Below are 27,359 nucleotides of genomic sequence, written 5' to 3'. Positions count from 1 at the left end.
ATCAAGTAATTGCTTCGTACTCTTTTTATTTTTTCTTCTTACATTCTTCGGGTGATTTAAAGACACAAACGTTTCGGCACAATGCCTTCCTTTCTTACTACTTATGTAGGAAAATATGTAATTAATAAAGTGTCAAAATCATCTACCTCAATATTACGAAGTAAATATAATATAAGAGAAATTCAGATGGGGAGAGAGAGACGAGTAGGGCTGTGCGATTAATCGAAATCAAATCGAAATTGCGATTTGAAACGTTGCAATTAGCTAATCGCAAGAGGCTGCGATATGAAATTATTATGTATTATTGAATTTCCCCTGCCCAGAACAAACGTGTGACAGCCATTTGTGTGTGATAGTTAGGACAAGACAGAATCTGCGGACAATTTTTTGCTATTTCTGCAGAGAATTTTGTAAAAAAAAATCTGTGGATTTATGCAGAATGATTTTAGGAGTATCATAACTAAAACTTATTATATGAATTCAACAAATAATACATTTTTAACTTTTATTTAATGTTTACAATGAAAATCCAATTAGATCCACTTATTTGGTTAACTAAGCAAGTCTCTTATTCAATATATCTGGTAAAAGACAGAAAATATTACTAAACAACTTGTATTGTAAATAAATCATATGGACATTTTCATCTTACTATTATTATATCACAATAATATTAGTGAAATTTAATTTTAAAAATGGATAAATATAAATTTACAAACACATACACAAGTAAATACACAGACTCAATGATAGCCTAAAAATTCTGTGGAAACCTGCGGATTCCTGCATGCGCAGATTCCATGTGGGCCTAGTGATAGTCTTACTAGCCAATTGAGTGAGCACACTTTTGTTCTGCCCAATCAGAATTGCACAACTGAACTAACTGAACGGAACGCCCACAAAAAATAACAAAAAACAAAACAAGAAAAGCACGGACGAGTGGTATGAAGGCGTTAACTGTTCAGAAGCCTTGACAGACTAATTAATATAAGGAAAAAAAACAGGACATCAGTAATATGGGATTATTTTGGTTTCAAAGTCACAGACAGACACTGAACGAAAACAGGTAATTTGTAAGAGCTGTCAAAGAATTGTTGCCACAGCACTTCATATACGAGCTATATGAAGTTAGTTTGTTCTGTATTTTTATAATTATAATTTTTTTGGTTTTATAATAAGCTACACTATATCTCGTTAATTTGAATTCAACTTGTTTTCAGAAGGGTAATGTCATTTATTTGTGTTTACTGAGAAAAATGAGCGTTTCATTTCTGAATATTTAAATATAAATTTGAATAAATGTTGAAGTAGGGTATTATCTTTATCATCTTTTCCTTTTTTAACTAACACTCACTGGATTTTAGCAGTAAGACCTACAATACAGATAAGCTAAAGTCAAAATTAAACCGCAAATCAAATCAAAATCACAATGTGTCCATGTCAAAAAAAGTTAAATAAAAAATAAAAAAATAAATTGATATATTTTCCCCAAATCACATAGCCCTAGAGATGAGTCAATCAAATTGAATTACACATTTCAATGCTGCATATACAGTAGTAAAGAATCATTCAGCATTCAAATCACTTGTATCAACTCAACTTTTCAATGCTACATTTGACAGAGCTGCTAATTATTAGAATAATGCAGCACATTACTGGAATACTTCCACTGTTAAAAATGACCTAAGAGTTCATTTTTCTCAGCCTCTTAGTATAAATCCCAAGCCCAAGTGTGTCTAGTCTCAGTCAAAACTACATCAAAGCTCCAGTGAGCCGCTAGACTGAAGTATAAGAGAGGGGCCCGAGGCTTCGAGAGCCGCTTGAGCACGAGCCACCCAGTCGCTCGTGGCACACAGTAAGGACCAGTGGAGAAATCTGCCACTGCAATCCTCCTTCCGCCATTGTGGCTCCATTTTCACACCTTATTATCACATTAAAGGCTCTACGCTGAAAGGACTACACACGAGACTGGAGGAAGAGGGAGGAGAGAGCAAGATTGAGTAAGAGGGAAAGAGAGCGAGACAGAGGAAACGAGACAAGACCGTGTACAAAATGTGGGGTGGTAAGAGACTGTGAGACAGAATGAGAGCAAAGACGGCCTGATAAGATTGATCCAAATTAAGACACAAAGGCTCCCGTCACACCTGCCATTAGCATGCGCTTTCTGTGGTCAGATCGAATTTGGATAGAACTTGACCACTTTAAAAGCAGAGTGATCGCATTGTGATTACCTAGACCGCATATGGAGGCTATTCTGACCACACTCCACAAAGGTGTCAATGCTAATTCATTCATTCAGTTACTTTTGGGCTTGGTCCCTTTATTAATCAGAGGTCGCCACAGCAGAATGGACCACCAACTTGATGCCCTTTCAGCCGCAATCCAACACTGGGAAACACCCATACACACTCACTCACACTCATACACTACGGCAAATTTAACGTATTCAATTCACCTAGACCACATGTCTTTGGACTGTGGGGGAAACCGGAGCACCAAAAGGAAACCCACGCCAACACAGGGAGAACATGCAAACTCCACACACATATTCCAATCTGGCCCAGCCAAGGCTCAAACCAGCGACCTTCTTGCTGCGAGGTGATTGTGCTATTCACTGCACCACCGTGACACCCTCAAAGCTAATATATTTTGCTCATTTGAATATAAAAGGTATTATAGAACATAATGAAAATTCAGCTTACTTTTTTATTTCAATCTTCAGGCCTGTCCAACCCTTGCCTCTTTGCGTCCAACAAATCAACAACCAACCAATAGAGATAACCAAGCCCTAATTTGTCTTCCTTTTGACTGCCTTTGTTTCATCATGTCTTGACAATGAAAAATTATCAGCCGCTCAAACGATCAGATCACCTGACTTGATCAATATCCCACTGCACTACAATCAGAATCTCTTGTTTCTCTCCCCAAAACCCTCACTTACCTCACTCCCCCAGTGTATAATTGCAAGGGAACTTGCTTAAAACTTAGTTTATCCCTGAAAGCATCATTTACTGTGAAGATGTTTCGAAATGCATCAACCAAACAGACCAAACGTTGTATTCCATGACAGAAAGCAGTGAATTTCCATCAATGTTGTTCAATTTTGCTAAATGGGGGAATGTGAACGCAACTTCTGATGCAATACATAACAAGTTATTCATTTTACAAATGCAAGTGTGATTGGCTCTCTATCTGAAACACACTATAGATATGCTAAAATGAAAAATACATAGAGTTTAATGAATAAAAGAAATAAAAAAAACAACAAAAAACAACATGGTCAAAAAAAAGAGAAGCAAGGAGCTGAGAAAAAGAGCAGGGGAAAGGAGGAAACGTGAGGGCAGAGAGAACTGGAAAAGGGAGGGAGGAAGCGGGGGCCAGAGAGAGGGAGGGCTGCTCGCCGGCTCCCCCGGGCTTAACATCCTGTCTAATCATCCTGGACTTGTGCAATCAGAGAGAAGCAGGAGGTGGCCATTCCTGTGCTCCACACATTCTGATCAGCTCTAATTTGGCCAGGCCTGGCGCTGCATTACGCTGCGCCGCAGCAGCTCACGCTAATGGGGCCTGCGGATCGGAGCCTGGCCAGAGGAGAGCCTGGGCCTCGCTTTGGGCCTGGGCCCAGTCCGAACTGCAGGTGGAGATTGGAGAAAGGGGGGTTGGTGGGTTTGGTATCTGGAGGGGCATTTGGATAAGGAAGCGTCGAGGTGCTCTAGTTTATTTCGCCCCCACTAGAGCAGAGGGTAGAGAGGTGGGGGTGAAGGTGGGGGCGTCGTGGTGGTTTGGAGGGTGGTGCGGGTTGGGCTAGGGGGTAGGAGGGGTATGGCCATCTGTCCAGTGGTGAGAACACCGTCTGGACAGGGAGGAGAATGGCCCCTAACTGACACTACACTGATAGAGCCCTGAGCAGCGGTTACACACATACACACATGCGCAAACACACAAAAGGTGCATTAACTACACTATTTCATCCATGAGAGCTTCTAATCTCAGGAAAAATGGATGGTGGCAGTAACCCTCGAACACTCCCTACCTCTCCTCACTCAATCACACACACACACCCTGATTCCCCCAGGTACCCTCATGCCAGAGGTACAGGCACTGCCAACTAAGGCACATGCCAGCACAACCTGCTACCATAGCAACGAGGGAGGAGCAGGAGGGGACCTTTCCCTACCCTTCTCCTCTCTCCATCCCTCCATCTCTCTGGTCGTAAGCAGGGCTGGCATGCAGGAGGAGATGGAAACAAGGATAAAAGTGGCCAGCAGAGTGCTCTACGCTGCTAACCTGCATTTTAAACTCCTCCATCCTTCTTTTTTCTTCTCTTTATGCATCTTCCTTTCATTACTGCGCCTCCCTCCTTTCCCGTAAGCGTATGCCCTCTCAGGAGGGAAGAGGGGAGGGGAGTCTCTAGAGGAGGCCCTCCAGAACACACTCCATTAGAGTGCAGGGCCACCGTCATTACAGGGCTCCATTTCTCTCTCTGCAGTGGAAGATTGATACACACGCATCACGCACCTCAGCTGCGGTCGTTCCACCTCCGACCGCGGCCTTCACAAACACACAAGTGCAAATGTGTGCGTAAACGCAATGCGTGGTGCGAGGAGATGAGATGGACATGAGATCGGGTCGAGGTAAGGTGAAGTCCATCAATGGTTTGAAATTAGGATTCACTCAATGCACTTGCGTTTTGTACAGCTGGCAGCTGAAAAGTTTAAAGGCACGGTGTGCCAAAAAGATAACAACTAATTACTCATCTACATGTGGACTTTATTTCATCTGTGGGAAAATTAAGACATTTTTTTCTATGCTTTTTTGCTTTTGTTTACAATGAATGGGCACAATGTACACAAAAGAACCAGAAAAGCACCATAAAAATGGACCTCTTAATTTAGTCAAGTCTAAGTCATACAAAATCTTTATGCAATGAACAGGAAAAAAAAAAATATTTAAGTTGAAATTCACTGACAATGCTCCAGTTTTGGTCTGAATTATTGAGACTATAAGTCAGATTCATCAATAAATAACCCAGATTAGTTGACAACCCAATGAAATTATTGCTTTTTAAACAAAGAATATAAGTTAACTTGAAACAGCGTATGGCTCACTTTTTTGGTACTTCTACAAACTACAGTATGTTGTTTCTGTGTCCTTTCCGATGATTGAAAGCTTTAAAGCTTCCATTGTAACTTCACTGAAACAAATCTAATTGTACACATTTCTCATTTTGTGTTGCTCAATAAAGTAAATCCTACAACTTTTGGACAACATTAAGTTAAGTAAATTATAGAATTTTCATTTGTGGTACAAACTACTGAATGTTCGGACACAGGTAAAACCTGCAAAAGGGAATCAAAGGTCAAGACAAACAGGCTTAGTGGAATCATTCTGATGTAATGCACTGTTTTTAAATGGAGACTGACTGTGGCACAGTCAAGCTCAATAAAATCAGGGCCATTGAGAATACTATATAAGGAGACTAATGACTGTAAAAGAAAGTCATTGGAAGGAAGTGCTTCTTTTTATGCTCAAAGATATATTCTTAGTGGTCATATAATTCTCCTCTGCTTATACGCCACTAACATACATCTCCAGCACACGCCGCTCTGACAGAAACCGTGCAGCTATTTTTGTTTCATTACAGTAATAGCTGTCAAGCTAGTAAACCTGTGGTAACTGTGCTGCTATCTATGTTCGAAATGTGTCAGCTGCATAATGTGGTGTTTAATATTTTTATAATGTTGTGCTTCCGGTAGGCTGTTGTGTTCCAAATGAATATGGGGGGTCATTTTGTCCCTTCAGTGTCCTTTTGCAACACTGAAAGTGGAGGACAGACACATACTGGCGTAGCTCACAACAGGGCCTAGACTCCCTCTACTGTGAGAGGTCTAGGTGAGAAACAAGCCAAACTGTGTGTGTGTGTGTTTGATGAGGGTTAGTGGAACTAAAACTTAACTAAAAGTAAATTCAATTGACTGCAGTGACAAAATCTTTAAACACAAACTCAAAAGTGCTCTTTTAAGACTTAGCAGTGCCCTTTGGCATACTCATTTCCATTTGTTCATGTATGTTAGAGAGTATTCAACACTTTAAGTTATGATGTGTTCTGCTGTCCTTTTACCTTTGAAAGAGCAATTTGAACAGTCAATATATGTTTGGGGCTCCCTAAGCCCACCTCGCTCTCACTTCACATCCAGTAGTAGCCTCTGCTCTCACTCTGCAGGTAATTATCTTTGAGAGACAGCCCATCCCATTCTGTCCCATTAAATTCACACATATACCCACCATACATTTGCAATGTGCAGAAAACATAAACCTACACAAATGTATTAATACCATGCACGCAGCACACACACACACACACACACAAATCCATCAAAATTAATGCTATACAGTCAGATCCATAAACATTTAGACATCAACACAGTTCTTACATTTTTGGCTCTATACACCAACACAATGGATTTCAAAAGAACAGCAGACCGTCAGCTTTAATTTGAGGGTATTTACATCCAAATCAGGTGAAAAGTGTAATAATTACAACAGTTTGCATATGTGCCTCCAACTTGTTAAGGGACCAAAAGTAATGGGACAACTGGCTTGTCCGCTATTCCATGGCCAGGTGTGTGTTTTTCCCTCATTATCCCAATTACAATGAGCAGATAAAAGGCCCAGAGTTTATCTTCAATTGTGCTATTTGCATTTAGAATCTGTTGCTGTAAGATGAGATTGTTTCATTTCATTTCAAATCCATTGTGCTGGTGTATAGAGCCACACATGTTAGAATTGTGTTGATGTCTCAATTTTTATAAACCTGACTGTATATTTATGTAATTTTTGTTGTATTGTAGTTGTAATTGCAGTAATTTTTTTAATGAATTTTTAAACTTAAATTTGCCACCATATTCAACTTCTCTCATATGTCAGAAATTAAAGGAGTGTAACATTCAACGTAATTCAGGAGTGCAAGTAATTACATCCATTTGAATAAAAATGTTATTAATGTTAAGAAAATCTATGTTATTTTATCAGTCTTTCTGCCTTAGGTATGTTTGAGAATTCATGGAAAACGATCATTATGCTTTTGCATTAGAAATACTACTGTTACTGAAGAGCTTTAAGCATTATATATGCATTGAGACCCACTGACTTTCACACATGTAAAGACACTTTTGAAAAATTGTCTCCAAAATAGCTGCAGTCGTTTTTAACCAAGGATATATTCATATTCATATGTTATGGAGTAATTCAATGGTGCTCAAGAGTTGCAGTCATTAAATGCAGTCCCAGGAGGTGACATTCTTTCTAAAAATGGTAGATTGCATATTCTAATGCAAGAAAGAAATATTAATATTCATAAAGCTTGGCCAACTTTTTAAAACCACATGCACTTACAACATGGTCAGCCTGAAACTGACTGAAATCATACAATTTCAGCAGTTTATGGATATATACGTGATGGCTTATGATATTGTAAAATACTCATAAATGTACTAATAGCCAGTTTTTTCTCTTAATAATAAACGTGGTTGTGTTTGTTTTTTCAAGTTAAGCCTCAGGTTGTGTGTGTTTGGTGAGATGGTGGCAGTGACTTAGCGAAGGTGGGGGGTCTGTTACAATCGCCAAGATGCCAAACCCCTTCACCCCCCCAACACACACTTTCTCTCTCAGGAAAGACAAACAGCCATGTTTGTGTGGGGTAATTAGATGAGGAGAAGTGAATTAGCAGAATCCACAGAGCAGTCATGTTGCCGAGCAGAGCCCCGCCTTACAGGGACCTGCTAATTACCCCTCGTTAGGTTGATATGTGTGTTTTTTTTTTAAGTGTGGTGCAGCTTCCATTATGAGAGTGGGAAATAATTAGCATTGGTGTGATGCTGTCCTTAATGGACACCGCAAGGCATCAACCACTGATGAGAAGAACAACAAGATGACAAAGCGTCAAAGGATCAAGAAGATGCGTCAGTGACACTAAGGGGGCGTTTAGACAATACTCTTATTAATGAAAAAAAAATGTTCATGTGTTGTGACAGTTTGCTTGCGGTTGTGATCTATATTGAAACATATATTTTAAACATATTCAATGCATGCATATTTCGTTTTAGGTCTATAGACATTTTTAAGTTTGTAAGTAATGGACAATCTCTTTACGAAGTGAAATCATCAACTACTGGCCAGACATGCTAATACCAGGATTTCTGCAGGTTTCACCAAGTTAAATTTAAGATGTCAAGACATTTTTAAGACAATTATGAATTAAATTTTAGACTCGTACAGGGCTAAACACTAAGAAGTTTTTAAATGTCCAAGATGGAAAAGATCTTTATTTGCAATATAATTTTTTTTATATAATACATTTAACAATACAATATTATTTAAAAATATATATATTTTACATACTTCTCAGCAAAACATCTTACATATTGTTTAAAAACAAGCAAGCTCTGCTTGTATCCATACAATTTTATTTTTACAACAAAAACTTTCTTTAAAAAAAAAATAAATAAATAAATTTGTTTTTAAAAAAACTAAAATAAGCTAACTCTATGCACAACAGTCTTGATTGTATGGGTTTAGGCCAGATTGGGTAGCAATTTGTGAACAAAGGAAAATTAAGACAATTAAGACCTGTTTAAAAAATATTTAGGACCTACAACACTATATTTCAGTAAATGTAAGACTTTAAGGCCTAAAATTTAGATGTTGAGATTTACGACATTTTAAGATGTAAGACTCTGTGGAAACCCTGAATACAATTTTTACTAATTTTTGTGAATCTGTGTGAACAGAAATTGTTTTACAAACTTAAAACAAAATTTAAAAGGAACGTAAAGATTTGTTAACCCTATTTTAGCTACATTGTTGTCACTTAAATTAACCTTAAAACCCTGGGACATACCAAGCCATTGTCAAAGAACTAGTAGTGACAAAAACAGACTTTGTCGTCTTGCGTCAGCTGCATCTGGTCCTACCTGAACCAAAAAGCTGTGCATGAACACACCAAGTGGACAACACCGACTGAAACAAGAATATAAATTCTAAATTTAGATGATAGAATGTATATTTTCACACCTGAAGTGTTATGACAGTAATACAAAGGGAAACCAGAACTAGCATTGCACACAGACAAATCATAAAAAAGCTGTGCTTACATACCATTTTCATAGTACATCTTGCTCACCATAGAGAAAAATAAGTTTGATAATCTGACTTAGTTTGCTAAATTCATCACTTCAGTTTTAGATCTCATACTCCGATCCGTAGCTGAACAACCATTCAAAGCACTTTACCTTTCAACGACAACTGACTTTGATTCTACATGCTGAACTTCATCAGGGGTTGCCACACCGGAATGAACCGCCAACTTAACCTGCCTATGTTTTACACAGCAGATGCCCTTCTAGCTGCAAGCCACTACTGGAAAACACCCATACACACTCATTCACACACATGCACTATGGCCAATTTAGCTTATTTGATTAATCTTTCCTGCTGTGGGGGAAAGCGGAGCACCTGGAGGAAACCCACACAAACACGGGGAGAACATTCAAACTCCACACAGAAAAAAACAACTGGCCCAGCCAGGACTCAAACCAGCGACCTTCTTGCTGTGAGGCGACAGTACTAACCACTGAGCCACCGCGTCACCCTATTGCACTAGATATGAATGCTAATAATAGGCATGCACTAGTAGCCACAAATTTCAACTTCATGTGATCTTTAAATAATGCAATAAAAAGCTTTCTATTTTGCATTGTGGGCTTCGCTTCACCGCGACCGCAAGTCAGCAACGCCGCTAAAACGTTTTGAGACTTTAGCTAGGAAACTTTCTTTATGGCCAGAACCCGTAAACTCTATTTCCCTTTCCGTCACTAGGTCTGCTTTTAGTTATGCTGTACCCTGTGTGTTTAAGTGCAACAGAATGTATGTTTGATCATTTCAAAGTACTAAAAGAGGAAATCCACATATGAGGTCATGCTCGTGTGTCAACCGATGGAGAGAAGAAAGCAAAGAGACAGAAACCCAGATCAGAAGAGAAGTTGTGCATGTTGTACAACTAACAGGAGACTAGAATAAGTCTGGTTTGAGGAAAAAACACGCATACAAGCACACACACTACAACTTAACTAAACCCCAACAAAAGAATGAGCCACACAGTGCTGTACTGGAAAAATATCAGCTCCAACTTCAACAAGACTTTTTTTTTTTTCTATGAAAACATTAAAGCACAAGGCTGTCTTTTAACTTCACCACAAACACACACACACACACACGGACACACACTCGAACCAGACGTGGCCAAATGTAAACCAGATCAAGGCTGTATTAGTCAAAGAGACCAAAGGAATTGTAGTGCTGCTCTAAGCTCGATTAGGGATGTCTGATCTCATCACAGGAACACAGCCTACCTGTCGAAATCCATCGCTCATCCTGTCCCTGAAAACTGGCACAGACACGCTCCCTGATAGAAAACATTAATGATGTTGGACCGCATCAAGACACAATGGAGAGACGATCCAGGTTTAATATGGACTCCACGGCACCAGCACCTTTGAGCAAGATGGATTCACACCGCATTGTATCTGACGGGTGTGCGGTCCATGCAGGAGCGTTATAAGTAATGATTAGTGTTAATATAGTAGCAACATTTCAAATGTCAATACCAGTGAATTTTCTAAAATATTTCATGCCAGTTTCTTATTTACTTCTACCAGTTTCATGCTAAACATGCTCTTCCTATTATAGAAGGTCAATTTCCACAGTATCATGTAGCCAGCTTGTCAAATTAAAACATAAAAACAAAAAAATATACAAATCAGAAATGGAAAAAAAATATAGCTTGTAAAACTAAAACTCAAAATTGTCTATTTATAATAATAATAATATAGCTTGTCAAAAAAAATCAATGTATAATCAGTCAAAATTAAATACAATAAAAAATAACCACAAATAATCAAGAATTAAAATCAATAGTAAAAATAAAAACAAGAATATAAAATAGAACAATTCACTAAAAAATTAAATAATAATAATATAAAATAAGAAATATATGAATAGGAATATAGCTTGCTGAAATAAATGATAATACATTGATAATATAAATATTTCCCAGTGATGGGTTGCAGCTGGAAGGGCATCTGCTGCTTATCATGGGTAAATTCATACCGCTGTGGTGACCCCAGAGCAATAAAGGGACTAAGCTGAAAAGAAAATAAATAAATTAATAATATAAATTATTAAATTTAAAAAATTTAATAAAAATTAATAGGAAACAAAAATATATTGATAAGTAATAAAATCATCAAGTAAATTAAATGATAAATTAAAATAAAAATAAAAAATGAAAGTAAAAAAACTACATCATAAAACAAAATAATAATAAAATATAATAAAATAAATAATAAAATAAAATGTATAGTCGCCGCCAATACCCCAGTGGTTAAGTGTGCCAACATAAAGCACCATGGCCCTCACGGTGACCCGAGTTCGATTCCTGGCTCAAGGTCCTATGCCTATCCTTTCCCTCTCTCTGCTCTTAATGCTTTCCTGTCTGTCCTCCACTATGCTATCTTAATAAAAGGTGAGATCAGTCATCCAGCAAACTGTCATCACCCAATCAACTTTAAAAGTGATGGAAAGAGTACTGAAAAATCATACTTAAGTAAAATTACCATTACTTGCCAAAATTTAGTGCAAGTAAATGTCTCTGTTGTAAATATTACTCTAAGTATGAGTAAAAAATAGACATTTCAAAAGTACTCAGTAGTGAGTATTACGCTGTAAAAAGCTGAAGCATTTACATGTAATTTGTAAATGTGTGTAAACGTAACATTCTGTAGTGCATTTAGTAATTGCCCAGCAGGCACATCATATTGACGTCAAATACTGACATTGATTCGACAGGCATGGCAACCAAAATCCAACATCTGATAGAGCTCATAGAGGTAACGTCTACAGAACGTCAATATGTAACATCATTAGACGTTGACATTTGGTTGATTTTAGGTTGAAATTTTTCTAATCCTCATAGACAAGGAAAAAATAAAGTAGTGACTGCAGGTTGAAGGAAAGTACCAGACCAAAAGTACCAACACTGCACTAAAAATGTACTCAAGGGAAAGTACACGTTTTTAAAACTACTTAGTAAATCACAATTTCTGAGAAAAACTACTCAATTACAGTAGTTTGAGTATTTACAACAATGATGCTAGATGACCACTAGCATTTAGTGCAAATATATAGTACGTTCACATCCGCATTGTGAATGTTCCGGTTTGGAGTTGGGACAAGGGCCCCTGATGGCCCAGCGCTTGAGCAGGTGCAGTGCGTGCACGTGGTCTCTCGGGGGAGCACAGGCCCTAACGCGGTAAACACGGGACCTATTTAAAGCAAGCAGACCTCTCTCTCTGGCTCCGCCGGCCTCCGCTCACTGTGTTTCCACAATACTTCACGGCCCCTCGGGACCCCCGCTTGCCAGCCACTCTGTACCAGTCTCCCCTCCTCCAGAGACCCGGCACCCAACGCTTGTGCACCCAGACACGGAGAAGAAAGTGCGAGAGATGATGAAAGAGCTCGTCATGGAAGAATGGGATTTAAAGCGCACTAAACACACAAACAGCCGTACAGCTGCTCACCAATGCCATCACCTGTTTCAGGCCACGGCGAAAACGTGTGAGCGTTGCGTACAAACGTCGACGCACAAATATACACACGCGTGGCGACATGCTAATGCATATACACACACAGACGCACACCTCCTCTTCACACATTAAAACTGTTTTCCTGTCGCTGCCTTGGGGAAATTAAAAATATATTATGGACCTCCAGAGGTTCGTGCAAGGAGATGAAGAAAAATAGAGAGGGACACAAATGAGAGAGCGAGACAGACAGCGAGACACCAATGAAAGAGAGGGAGAGAGAGGAAGACACAAAAGCACTTGAGGGATAGAGAGATGGATCTCTTGGTTGTGTCCTCTTTTCTAAACTGCCCACTGCATCATGGAGAAAGAGGGCCATTTTGGGGCTGCGATGTAGCCGACGGTCATCATCGCTCCTGTCCTCCTCCCACCCTTCCTCTCATCCCTCGTTCCCAGTCACCAAACACAGAATGCATGGCTGAATCCAGCTCAGGTTAGATTCCGGAGGGGACGGAGCATGTGCAGGGGCCAGGAGACTCACTGATATTTCACTCGCTGTGTGTGTATATACACACACACAAAATCATCTAACAGATCTCGCCAATCCTCTGGTTTTCCAGAGTTGCCTCGATAGGGCCAAACAAAAGGACGGGCAGGTTTAGGCCAGATGGAAGTACCGCTTGCCCAACAGGGTCAATGTTGCATAGTGATTTAAATATGTCACCGAGGTAACGTTACCCAGCTGGTTTGAGCAAATCTGTGAGAATGAATTGGAATCTTCTTGAAAGCATCATACAAATGGGTAAAGGTTTTTCACAACATACCACTGTTTTACAAAAATAGGGATGAGGAAATCAATGCTGTCATGAAGTTACATTACTGCAGCAAAAATACAGAGCTAATAACAAAGCAAATTTTCTAAAATAAATAAATAAATAACCAATCTTATTGAACTTGAAAATATATGATGCCTGTTTGAAACAAATTTTTTGGAGTCCTTGTTTACACCTGCTATTGGGATCACAATTATTGGTTTGCTCTCTGCAGATCTAGCAGAGTTACATGAACAGCAAATGATAGGGAAAATTCAAAGTTTGATAGGAGATGATTCCCGTCCTCAGAAGCCTTTTTTTGTATTGTCACCTGTTTCTGAGGCAATACGGCTTCACAACCTTTTTTATATTAAGTTTTATATAGTTTTATATATTTTTTATGTTTGGGTCTTTTCTTAATGCTTTTTTTAGTACAATTTGTTAATTATTAAGTTATTAAAAAGCATGCTGGATAGTGTTTTTTAATATTGTTTGCAAGTGATCTGTCTCTTTAAATGTTTTTTTTTCTCTTTTTTTCACTTTATGTGTTTGTTGTATCATGATACTACTGCCCTAATTTAATTGCCCCTGGTGGGATTAATAAAGTTGTTAAACTTAAACAATTGGGAGAAAAATTTCTGCTAACATTTGGAGGGTTAATTCATCTCATTTGCCCACTTTCATTCACTTTCAGATGAAACATCGTTTACTTCATTTATTTAAGGATGGTCTGTGGTCAGGTGTATGTCTCTCAAGTTTGTATTATAATCTGGACTGCTAGAAGTGCTTTAGAAAAATGTTTTCACCTTCAATCCAAACTTTACAGACGGCAAAGTTTAAAGCCCATCTGGTAAATGAGCTTCAACAACACACACATCCCATAAAGTTTAAGAGTTAGGTCAACGTGCTAAAAGTAGATGGTCTTTTGTGGCTGTTGGCACAAATTCAATAATATGATAGTAAAGCATCTCCAACGGTGTTTAAAAGATGACTAGCTCTAAGAATTAAGCAACATTATATACCAATGTTTTCTTCTGATATTAGGGCCTATATGTATAATCTAAATTTAATTTCAGGATTCTTTGCAGTGTAAAAAGTCGTTTGATGTCATGTATCCTTGCTAAATGAAAGGAAAAAAGAACAAAAATAAAAAGCACAAAGTCAATATGCTCTAGAATTGCTTATGCCTTTCCGAACACTAATTAGAAATTTTGACAATCCAGCTACTGTAATTGTTATTTTAAAAATATAGTCTAAAAAGTGACACAGTGTCACAAAAAAAGTTTCATTTTTTTCTAAGACATGAGAAATTAGTTTCTAAAAATGACTAGAAATATATTTTTTTGTAGTGAGGCCAGTGAAAATATTGGCAAGCAAAACTCGGCACTTCTGGCCTAACCAAGTCTTTAGAAACAGCCCTGACTGGAGCACATACCTTTCTTCCTCCCTCTTTCATTCTGGCCTCGACAAAAGTTTAACGTGTGCCGAGTTTGACAGCGCAGGCTATTAAGAGGGTCATAAATAGGCCTGGTTCAGAACCCTGCTGCCAAATAAAACCAGAACACAACAGCTCCCTTTTCTGCCGGAGGAATACACAGGTGACCAAAAAGCTCACATTACGAGTGAGGTCACAACGACTCGCCCAGTGTGGGTGAGACTGAGGGAGAGCAAACGGAGCCATCCAATTGGCTGCAGCAAGAGGTCCTGCTGGCCCACCAATAGCTGAGGGAGGAAATGAATAAAATAATTCAATTCAAGACCATTACAGCCCCTATCGGCCAGCGCACGGGGATATGAGCAGCCTTTTTCCACAATGAATCATAGTCGGGGACACGCACACAGAGTGGGTGCTTGTGTGTGCGCGCTAGTGTGAATGTGTGTGCGTGTGAGTAATAATGTACTTGATCCCTGCAAATGTGCGTCAGACGATGTCCTATATGTTGACAAAGCAAAGTCTCTAGAGCTATTGTTTCAAAGTGTGTGTGTGTGTGCGCGAACTTATCCAGAAGCACCACTCTAGCTCTTTGACAGGAAGCAGGAAAAACAATGCTCAACTTCACAGCTCTGATGGCACTTATAAAAAACAATTCCCCCCTCCCTGCCCTGTCTTTCGAAAAATGACAGGCGTCTGCATCTGTCTCTATAAACTCTCCCTCTCTCGTCTTCCTTTCCTCCGACCGACTGACCCCCCCCCCCGCTCCACACCACCATCTCTCAGAGTCTCCAGTGTCAGACCTGGCTCATTTTCTCTCTTTTCTCCTTTCCTTCTCTTCTTCCCCTCTGGGCCAGGGAGGGACGGCTTGTTTTTCTATCTAAGGGAGCACGGGGTGGAGAGAGAAAGAGACAGAGGGAGAGAGGGAAACGGGGGGTGTACCTCCGGCCTGCTCCCCCAGCGGGACAGACCGAAGGGGCCTCAATCAGGTCCTCTGGGGCCCGCGGGTGGGGTGGGGGGGGGGGGGGGGGGGGGGGGGGGATGGTGCTCTAACTCTTTCCTTTAACCTCTCCACCCCTTTACTCCAACCCCCCCCCCTCTGCACTCACTCCAAACTCAGCACACATTTTCCACCGAGCGGGGGGAGAAAAAAACGAAGCGAATTTAATACCAGGAAAAGCCTGCCAGTGTCCTTGTCGACATCATCTCCTAGGGAATAAAGGGAAGGAAGGTTTTTTATCTTTTTAAATAAGAGATGGCGAGCGGCCCCCTGAGCCCCAGCACAGCAGCACAAACAAACACAGGAGAGAGTATGGATGGGGGGAAGGGATAGAAGACCGAAAGAAAAGAGAGACAAAGAGGAAAAAGAAAGGAAGAAAGAGGAGGTGATGCGGAATGTTACCGAGTCCACCCAGAATGAAGGTGGAAAAAAAGGCTGATTAGTACTAGCAAATGGGGTTACGGCACGAGAAATGAAGGAGAGAGAGATGGAGGGGAGGGAGGAGTCAAAGTGGAGAGGCAGAGAGGAAGAGCGGAGGGTTTAGCGAGAGCCCTGGGACTCCCCTTCCTGCTGTATCTCACACATGCAGCACTTTGCAGCCACCTAGGACCTCAGTCAGCACCCCTGCAGCACTCCCTCAGGGCCGGTTAGGAGGGGCCCACGTCATCCCCTCGGGCCCCCAGGGCTTCTCTCTCTTACTCCCTTTTCTCTGCTGAGCTCACCAGGATGCAACACACTTAGAATTGCACAAACGCAACTAACACACTCTCAACATCTGACTGAGTAGTGGTTTTAATACCCTAATGACCAATAAGATTCCAATAAAGGCTACATATTATTTTACTCAGGCTCTTTTGGGCATGTTTATTGATAGGGATGACAGGAAATGATGGGGAGAAGGGGGAACGGGTCCGGGAAATGGCTTCAAATGCCCGTCAACACCATTAGCACACATCTTTGATGCTAGGCTACTGATACCACACAAAATAAAGAGCAAAAAATCAACTTGACCTGTTGCATCTATATTGTGCGGTCACATAAACTATTCATCACAAGTAATATTCAGTCCTTTTGATAGTGATGCACGTAACGTGGTGTTTGTGCAGGGGTAAAGTTGCCCACAGTTATTTGAGCTCATGTAGAAGTTGCCCATAAATCTTGATGATTCATCTGAGTGATGAAGTTTTAAATAGTTTTTTATCAAATGTCTTTAACTGATCATCCAGTTAAATTGATTTTTGTGCTTTGTGTTAAATAGAGACTTACAACATAAAGTCTGCCCTTTTCTATGATTGACTGAACGCTTATATTCAGGTCTACCTCCATCGAATCACAAAAACTGATGAATAAAATCAAATCCTTTTGACTTGTTGATCACAAGTAAGTTTCAAAACAAAAGAAAAGGTGGCAACTTTAAAAAAAATCTAATCAGACAATTTTTCATAATATTCTTTAATTATTAGAATAATACATCTGAATTTGTAATACTTAAGTGTGCAGTTTGTAAGTTTGACACACGGTGGAAGAACTAGGTTTTGCACGCCTGGTTTAAAACACATGCAAGCGCAGGTTGCCAGATTGACGACATAAACAGAAGTGTGGGTCTATTTAGTCTAAAGGTTGATTCAGGGCTGATTTAAACAGTTCTCTAAATAAAAGCAACAATATGTGATAGAAGGAATAGTTTTTTTTTATGAAAAGGAGTCTTTGTTCTAACCAACACCTTAAATTTATATTTTATAAACGACTTCTATTTCTTGCAGCTTGACAACAGAAAGCTGATAGTGATCATCTCAGGTACACTTCATGTGCTTTATACAGTGTTAAATGCTAACAATGTGAGTTTGAATGCCATTGTACATTACTTTTATTGCCATACTACAGAAAGCAGCAGCAGATCTTGAAAATAAACCATTTGAAATTTAATTTTAGTACATGACTCAGTGCAAGCCAACACATATGAGTGAATGTTAAAGAGGTTTAAAATGTATTAAATAGATAATAAACCTTACTATTTCATTGGAGTGCAGTAAGTGCACTATTCTGTGCTTGTGAATAGCTGTATTTAAATTTATATCGTGTTTCATCTGGTGCAAACAACCAAATTGCTTATCACTGCTATTATCACGTAGCGTGTTGTTAGGACACAGGGTTACAATGTAACCTGCTCACCTAATGTTTACATTCGAAATATGCATGTTAATTGCTTGTTAATAACCACCTCATGTGGAACTCTGAATCTGCGTCTAATTTCAGAGAGTGCTACTGCCCATCGTGGGTCACATTTCGGTCACGGGCGCACACTTTGAGAGCCTTCCAGACTGAATAAATGAAATACGTGGTTTTCCACCAAGGCAACCTGGGGTGTTAAATTATAATAAGCTAAACTGGCAGTGGGTGGGTTAAAAGAACGCAAACAAAGACAGCCGTTCTGACACATAACACACATATTCAAAGCAGAATATCTGACTTTAGCATTTTTTTTTCAGATAAACAAGTTCACTTAGCATATTTCTTAAATATCTGCTCACACATTATGGTAATGTTATGCTTTAGAAGAGTCAAAAACTTTTAAGAATAACCCATTTTCCTTTAAGGTTGTCATCATTAAGCCCTTTTTTATTTTTGAAACCATCCCTTCCTTGCACTAACCTGTCTTACAGAAACTACTTTTAATGATCCAATCAAATATTAACGGGTGGAATGTCCTTCTTTCCTCCTGTTTGAATATCGTTCAGAAACACAGTTCCTACCTGATCAAGCAATGATTAATTCACTCTTAATCCAAAAATGCATAGCTGTGCCTGTTATCGGATAACTTTGTCAACCAATGCATCCTTTAAAGTTTTCATTCTCCAATCCAAATATATCTAAATACGTGTGCTTATTTGAAAAAGGTCTTCTGAGGTAACCGTTGAAAAATGTAATAGTCAGAGAGATGCACAGTCTAAATCAGCCCGCTTGAATTTTGCAGGACAGAAATGTTCCTCTCCAGAGGGGAGGTGTAATCAAACTTGTCAAGTTGTGCGATATTACATTCTGAGTGCGGCAATGTGCCTGTACGTTCAGACAGGAAGCGCCGCTAAGCTTCCAGTCCGGCATGCACCTGGACGCCATCCTCTAGTGCCTTATGAAAAACTCTCCCTCCTTCCCTCCCTTCCTCCCTCCCTCCCTCTGTGTGCAGGGCTGCAGGCCATGTGGAATTGATATTAGAGATTGTGATGCAGCGGGTCGTCCCTGAAGGAGCAGGGGGTTGGATGTATCGTGCAGGACGCCACGCTAGCGAAATCATACCTGTCTGAACAGAAGAGTCCCAACCACTGGCGCACTCTGTAGATTCGGCCTCTTCCACCGCTACCGAAAAAGAGAGAGAGAGCGTATTAGAGCGCTTGCGTAGCCAAACCACACACAACATTTACGGCATTCTTCTCAGAAGTGCGCCACATAATCCACGTTCCATCATGAGTCTGTGATGCGCTCAATCTGAAAGTTGGATGCACATCAAAGGACTTTATTGTGTGTATGTGCTCTTTGTTTGCCTGTGTGCTAATTTTGGAGGTGCAAAAACAGGTAACGGGAGGCAGTGAGATGAGAGGAGGAATGTGTGATGAAGGTTTTCCTGGGCATAGTCAAGGAAGGAAGCCCCACTGGCACACAAACAGGAAGCAGCAGTGTTCAGGACACAATAAGAATCTGGACCACCCCCCATAGCCTCACCACCATTAACACACACACATACACACATACTACCGGTCTCTACAAAACTCCCCATAGCCTGGAAGCACTTTGGCACACAGTCTAGAAATGGAAACACACACACAAAGTAAGTTTTCAACAACAAAGACTGTCTTTAATTTGTGTAACCCCTCCACATTAGATGATAGAGCCATCAGTGCATGTAGAAAAATGGAGACTCATTTATAACAGCACTTTTTCAGCATGAATGAGTCTAAAAGTCTTCACACTCAGCGAACAATGTCCATGAAGATAAGCAACAAAAAGCAGGAAAGATAAACATCAATGATGAGGTTCAAAAGAGGCCAATACACTAATTAAGCCATCCAACTAACCACATGAAGATTTAAAGTGTTAATTAAGCCAAAAATGCAACTTCTGTCATTATTCACTTGAACTAATGTTGTTTTTAACGCTTTAAAACACAAAAGAAGGCATCTGTTTTCAAGCTAACATAAATAAAATAAAATCATTTTGCAATGTTGCTTAAATAAAACTAATGAATGGCATCAGTCTTGAAATTCTGTACATGAAGCATAGGGGCAGCTATTGTAGTGTATTTGTTTGTAATTTTCACACAATTTTGCCGTACATGGCATACACATAGCTGATGTGAGCATTTATACTTCTGCATTCTGTCTGTGTTACTGTAGCAGTAGCTTAAACTCACACTCATTCAAGAAAACCGGTGAACATCCAACAACTTCAATCATAAAGTAAACACAAAACAAAAAAGTAATCAGACGTAGCACCTCCGCAGATTCAACACTCCTTAAATAAGCTCGCCAACTCTCGTCACCAAAACCAAGCTGCCCAATCAAAGCTCTTTTGCTCTGTGCTGTCGTGAAATGTAGTTACAGTCTAAGTCAGAATGATTAGCCCCCCTGAATTATAAGCGCCCCTGTTTATTTTTTTCACCAACTTCTATTTAATAAAGGGAAGATTGTTTTAGCACATTTCTAAGCATAATAGTTTTAAAAACTTATTTCTAATAACAGATTTATTTTATCTTTGACATGATGACAGTAAATAATATTTTACTTGATATTTTTTAAGACACTTCTATACAACTTAAAGTGACTTTTAAAGGCTTAACTAGGTTAATTAGGTCAACTAGGCAGGATTGGGTAATTAGGCAAGTTATTGTATAATGATGGTTTGTTCTGTAGATTATCGAAAAAAAAATTGCTTAAAGGGACTAATAATTTTAAATTAATAACAGCTTTTATTCTAGCTGAAATAAAACAAATAAGATTTTCTCCAGAAGAAAAAATATTATCAGACATACTGTGAAAATTTCCTTGCTCTGTTAAAAATCATTTAGGAAATATTTTTTAAAAATAAAATAAAATCAAAAGGGGGCTAATAATTCTGACTTTAACTGTATATTTTTGAAGAGGTGCGAGTAAGAGTTTGCACCAAGATAAGGCAAAGTGCATGATTTCAGCTTCATTCATTCTTCCATGGTGAGGCGCCACACCAAAATTTATTCCCGACATGACTACAATACAGCCTCTCATATTAAACATTCAGTCGTTGTTTTGTTTTTTTTAAATTAGCGGGTTATTATTCACATCAAAACGTATTAAAAGGTAAGTGAATTATAACGGAGCAACCTTTTCTGTAATCGTAGCAGCGCTGTGCGTTATTTCTTTAACTCTTTAAGGTGACTGACTGACTGACTGACAGGTGCGAAATGCAAGAGGCCAGCAAACACGACGTAGCTTTCAGTTATAATGAACACAGTTTGCAGAATTATACTAGATAAAGGTCTATGGTTCAGCACACAATGACTTTATCTGACTGGAGTTTGAGGCCATTTCACTTTACTTCAGGACGCATCAATGCCATTCTGTAGGTCTATTGGAGACATTCATAAATATTCCTAGAAAATCTAATAAATGTTGGAGACATACACTTTACATAAACACACAGAATATCGCACTTCAGCAGCGTTTATTTGAGATCGCACAAGAAAATTTGTGCTTGAGCATATTTGAGGGGGCGTTCAAGAAGTTTTGTGCACGAACAGGAAATCGGCACTCTAGCAGAGATTTGCATGCTCGTATTACATGAATGCGTTTGTAATACTGAAGTGTACACTACTTCGCGAAGGCTCGTTTTCTCTGATCAGAGAGAGGGGAAGGATGGGCAAAGGACCTCTAGCCGGGTCACCCTGAGCACTATGGTGCTATATGTCGGAGCACTTAACCACTAGGCTATTTATCTAATTGGCATAGGTATCTGCCAATTTTTTTCTTTTATATTGACAAAAGAATGAAAGTCATACAACTTTGAACTAATATAAGAGTGAGTAAACGATGACAGACGGTTCGTTTTTTTAAGCAGACTGTCCCTTTAAGCAGAGTTTATATGAGAAAAGAAACAAAAGTGGGAACAAGCAAGACAGCGAGAGCCAGAGAAAGCACAAGAGAAAGACTGAATCTGCTCTGTGTAAAGGAAATTGTGGTTAGATATGCTCCCACTGGCATTGGGCATCACTGCAGTCTCACTAAACCCACTTCCTCCCAGGAAAAGACTCTCAGAGAAGGAGGGAAAAAAATGAGAGACAAAAGGAAAGAAAGACATACTGTAAAGAGAGAGCAAGGCACAAACTGCACTGTCCCTCACAGCCATACTACATTCCTTCCACATTATCAGTTCCTTAATTACACACAGACTCGCTTTCTCTCAAATACACACACATACACCACTGCAGAAGAGCCTGTCTGGGCCACCAAACACCCCTCTCACTGAGGCCGATCCCAGCAGGGTGGTCGGTGCGAACTGGACTCCCTATTCTATATTCTAATCCCAAGCCAAGGTTAACAGGCCCCTATTTTTCCTCTCTGTGCTGCAGAATATCAGGACCACAGACACTACAACCATTAAACTTCCAGAGTAAAGCTTGCCGTCTAGGCCCGAGGAGCTGGGCCAGGTCAGAATGACTGGCCTGTTGCAGGACGCCAAGTGCTGGAGCCCAGAAACAAAGAAAGGCCTTTGCGAACTGGACACTGAGGTCCTCTCTTCCACTCCTGTTAAAGTCAAGGGATACGTCACACCTCTCTTTCCTTTCCTCTTGTCCTTTGTTTCAAATTCTCTTGCATATTTACTTTCCATTACTCTCAAAATCTCGATCTTTTTGCTTCTGTTTATTCTTGATAATAAAGTCTTATTAAAAGTCATCAGTATAATTGACCAGAAAATGCAATATTAATAGTACTATAAATAATGATAATAATAAATATATTATTATTATTAATAATAAAAAAAGATTCTTATCACTATATTTATCATTATTTTAGTTGTTGTTGTTATTTTTGTAAAGAAATTTATTATTATAACTAATTTATTCTCAAAGAAATCACAGTGACATTTATTTATTTACTTTTGACTCACTTTGTTTTCTCGGTTAAACATTTTTTCACGTTCCAACAAGTTTTCAACAAATCAAAACAACTTAATATAAATACAATTGAAGTTAAAATTACTTTGCCTCCTTAGATTTTATTTATTTCTTTATTTTTTACAAATTACATTTAAGAAGGATTTTTTTCACAGTACTTCCTATAATATTTTTTGTTCTGGAAAAAGTTTTATTTTTCTTATTTCACCTAGAGTAAAAGCAGTTTTTAGTTTTTTAAACAATATTAATATCAATATTATTAGCCCCCTTAAGCAATATTTTTTTTCAAATGTCTAAAGAACAAATTACTGTTATACAATAGGGTTTCACGCTTGACCGGTACTTCAGTAGCACCGCAAAACTATGGCTCCAAAATTCTGGCGGTGCCACAGTAGTTTGTAAATGGTAGTATCGTCATTAATGGTTCTACAATAGCTAATGCTGCATGTGAAAAAGTCACTAAAATGCCGGCAAATAATTAATAGACCACTTTATTTTTAATTTAACAGTCTGCAAAACTATGTAGAATTGGTGCATTTTATGGCACGTTTTCTGATGCTTCAAACACACATCTGAATCAGTTCATTTGTGTTCCAGTCAATAAGATTTCGCTAACGACCTCGACAAACTATTAAAAAGAACAACCCACTAAAGTGAAATTTGTAATTACATTGGATTCTTACCTGTTAAAAAACATTGGTGAGAAAAATAGCAACAGGTAACACTAAGAAACCAATATTTTTTTAACTTCATAATTGGTTGAAAACAATCTCTTCTTGTAACAAATTTTGTGTGGTATAATTTGTATCTTAATCTTTCGGAGTTGAAAACGGAGCCGTCGATTCAGACCGGTCGTAGTTTTCTGCTGTCATGACAGATCATATAGTGGGGTCAATGACTTATTTATTTATTGCAATAACAACAAAACAGTTACAATACATACAAATAAAACAGAATGTTGGTACAAATAATAGGGTTTTAATAATAAGGGAATTATTAACAAAATGTAAGTATTATAACATATAAAATATAGTATTAGTGACAATTTGCTTTATTTAGTAGATTTTTGATATGAATTAGTACAGTATCGCGATACTATTTGGTATCTTGATACTTTAACTGGTATAGTATTGTGGCCTAAATTTATGGTATTGTGACAACCCCGGAAAGGTTGTATGTGTGAACAGGTCCTTTTTGAAAATACCGGTAAATTCGTTCTGGCTATTTTCCGGAAAGAGAAGTTGTAACATTACCGGCAATTTGCCAGAATGCTGCGCTGTGTGAATGCAGAAGGAAGATTCCCGTAATAAGCGCGTGCACGTCTAGAACGTGCTGACGTGAGACGTCTGCTTTAGCCAATCACAACAGTCAGACGCATTTACGTCCGCGCGGTTTGTGAGGATAAAAGCCTTTGAATATTTTTCCAGACACATTTAGCTGCTAGAAGTTAGTCAGATCACGTTTATATGTTCTTCTTAATGCCAACTGTGTAAATAATCATCGATGAGATGCTTATGATAAGCCGTTGTTTGTTTACCTTCAAGCTCTGCGTGCGCCTATGAGCCCCTGCACACGTACATATTATGAACATCTCGACATGCGAAAGTGATCCTGCGAAAGTTGTTCACAATATTGATCATCTACAGAGTTTGTAATTTAGTCAAATGTTTACAAATACAAGCGCAGCCGTTTAAAGCTCATTTGTGGTGAATGATGTCAGAATTTACCGGTATTTTGGAATGGATGTGTGAATGCTCTTTTCCGGAAAATTTCCATAACGTCCTCGCCTGTGTGAACAGCGTTTTTTTCAATATACCGGTAAAGTCGTTCCGGAAATTTTCCAGAAATTTACCGGTATCACTGTGTGAAAGGGCTAAATGACTTGCCTAATTAATTATGTTAAACCTTTAAATTGCACTTTAAGCTAGTATCTTGAAAAATATCTAATAAAATATTATGTTACTGAAACTATTATGGTGATGCAGTGGTAGTGCTGTCGTCTCACAGCAAGAAGGTCGCTGGTTCGAGCCTCGGCTGTGTCAGTTGGCATTTCAGTGTGGAGTTTGCATGTTCTCCCTGCGTTCGCGTGGGTTTCCTCTGGGTGCTCCAGTTTCCCCCACAGTCCAAAGACATGCGGTACAGGTGAATTGGGTAGGCTAAATTGTCCGTAGTGTATTGACCTTATTCTAAAATGCGGAAGTGCGCCTGTTTTTGCGATTGTCTTAGAACTTCCGATTCAGTCGCCTATGGGAGAAATGACTAGGAATAATAAACGGCAGAAAATGGCCAAACTACTTGCTCAACAAACAAATGTTTGCATGACTACACAGACCAAGTAGAATAATATAATAAGAAAATCAATCAAACATCAAGCAGCGTAACGAGCAGTTGTTAACGTCAAAAAAATGAATGGAAGTGAATGTGACCGGAAGTCGCGAGACAAAAAGATTCAAATCGCAGCGCCCGCTCGACAGCTGAGAATAAGGTGAATAAGTGTGAATGAGTGTGTTTGCCACAGATGGGTTGCAGCTGGAAGGGCTTCCGCTGCATAAAACATATGCTGGATAAGTTGGCGGTTCATTCTGCTGTGGCGACCCCATATTAATAAAGGGACTAAGCCGAAAAGAAAATGAATGAATGAATGAATGGATGAATGAAACTATTATGTTTAGAAATGCATTGAAAAAATTTGAAATTGGGAAAAAATATAGAGGGGGGGCTAATAATACAGGAGGCATAATAATTAAACTCACTTTAACAGTACATATTATAAAAAACTATTTAAAGTTTGTACAGTTTGCTCAAATTATGTAGCATAATTATTAATTTAATATTGTTTAAACAAAATTTAACTTGAAATACACATGATTATGGATTACAACAAACAGCAACAGCAATAAATTGCTTGGCTACGATCACAGTCAGCATCTTAACTTTTGATATTTTACACACTTATAATTGGTACCATGGGCCACGGCAACTAAAAGCAACTACTGCAGGAAAGCCAGTAGTATTTTTTATACAGCAGCCCTGATCAGCCCAAATAAATCTAAACCTACAAATCTCTCACTACTCTCTCTGACCATTTTCTCCATTCTCTCTAAGTTTGTATTTATATGTGCTGTTCTTTTTCTGTCCGCAGAATAGTTTTCTCTCCCGGCCTGAGCCGCTTCGCCGCCGTGCTGTACTGTTTATCAGGGGAGACATCATGCTGCTTTTTCTAGTCAGATCTTGCTCTCTTGTTCTCCACTGTGCAGGGCTGGGCTTCTCTCCCCCTGGCTTTATGGTATGTTCCCGGTAGTCTGCAAGATCCACTATGAGTGCTGCTACTCATACAAAAAAAAAGAATTGCACACACACTTACAAACACACACACAGAAAGCAGAGTTTCTCTCCAGAAAGTCAGCCTACACTGCAGGTGTTAAGTACACTTAGACACCCACACTCACTGAACACTTCTACCTTCCTTAAGATGAGATAATTAGTGCTGCTTACAATTGCTCATGCTCTTGAGTAGCGAAAATAATAAAAATGATAGGTTCACAAGTATACATTACTTTCTTCTCAAAACAAAAGAATGCATGGTGAACAATTTATTAGTGTGTTTTTGTCTAGACAGATAAAGTCGATGGGTTCAGTGCTGTTTTGGAGATCTTTATAAACAAACACTACTGAAATATAAATATCTTGTGTCACTTAACAAAGGCAGCCATTATGACTTTAAGATGAGAAAATTAAGTTTGGCTTTTAGTTTTGACCAGCAGAGTGCAAAATTATTCTGTACTATACATTTAGAATGACAGATACTACAACTCAAATTGTGAAGTGAACTGAAATGGGAAAAAAAATGTGCTGTTGACTAGATAATTTTGTTAACTAGGCAGGTTAGGGAAATTAGGCAAGTTATTGTATAATGATGGTTTGTTCTGTAGACTATCGATAAAAAATATAGCTTAAAGGGATTAATAATTTAAAAAATAAAAATAAAACAATTAAAAATTAAAAACTGCTTTTATTCTAGCCAAAATAAAACAAATAAGACTTTCTCCAGAAGAAAAAAATATTATCAGACCTACTGTGAAAATTTCTTTGCCCTGTTAATCATCATTTGGGAAATTTTTAAAAAAGAAATAAAAAATTAAAAGGGGGCTAATAATTCTTCAACTGTATATATGTGTGTGTGTGTGTGTGTGTGTGTGTGTGTGTGTATATATATATATATATWAAAAAAAGAAATAAAAAATTAAAAGGGGGCTAATAATTCTTCAACTGTATATATGTGTGTGTGTGTGTGTGTGTGCGTATATATATATATATATATATATATATATATATATAT

General features: G+C 38.7%; 1 protein-coding gene across 38 annotated transcripts in view; it reads right to left on the bottom strand.

Moving 5' to 3' along the window:
* znf423 (zinc finger protein 423) overlaps window positions 1–27,359 on the bottom strand; it is a 218,887-nt gene that overhangs the window by 147,881 nt on the left and 43,647 nt on the right. For 25 of the 38 annotated variants that reach the window (XM_073929366.1, XM_073929367.1, XM_073929365.1 and 22 more), the window contains one exon: window positions 19,174–19,233. The exons of the other annotated variants lie outside the window; for them this stretch is intronic. Coding sequence is in view for 5 of the 25 variants with exons in the window: in XM_073929345.1 (XP_073785446.1) it covers window positions 19,174–19,233 (60 nt within the window). In the remaining 20 variants the exon portion in view is untranslated. The remainder of the gene's footprint in view (window positions 1–19,173; window positions 19,234–27,359) is intronic. 38 annotated transcript variants of the gene reach the window in all.

The sequence above is a fragment of the Danio rerio genome, chromosome 18 (genome assembly GCF_049306965.1).
Source record: "Danio rerio strain Tuebingen ecotype United States chromosome 18, GRCz12tu, whole genome shotgun sequence".
NCBI lineage: Eukaryota > Metazoa > Chordata > Actinopteri > Cypriniformes > Danionidae > Danio > Danio rerio.
Note: the sequence above shows the minus strand (reverse complement) of the source record. Positions and strands in the feature narration are given on the sequence as shown.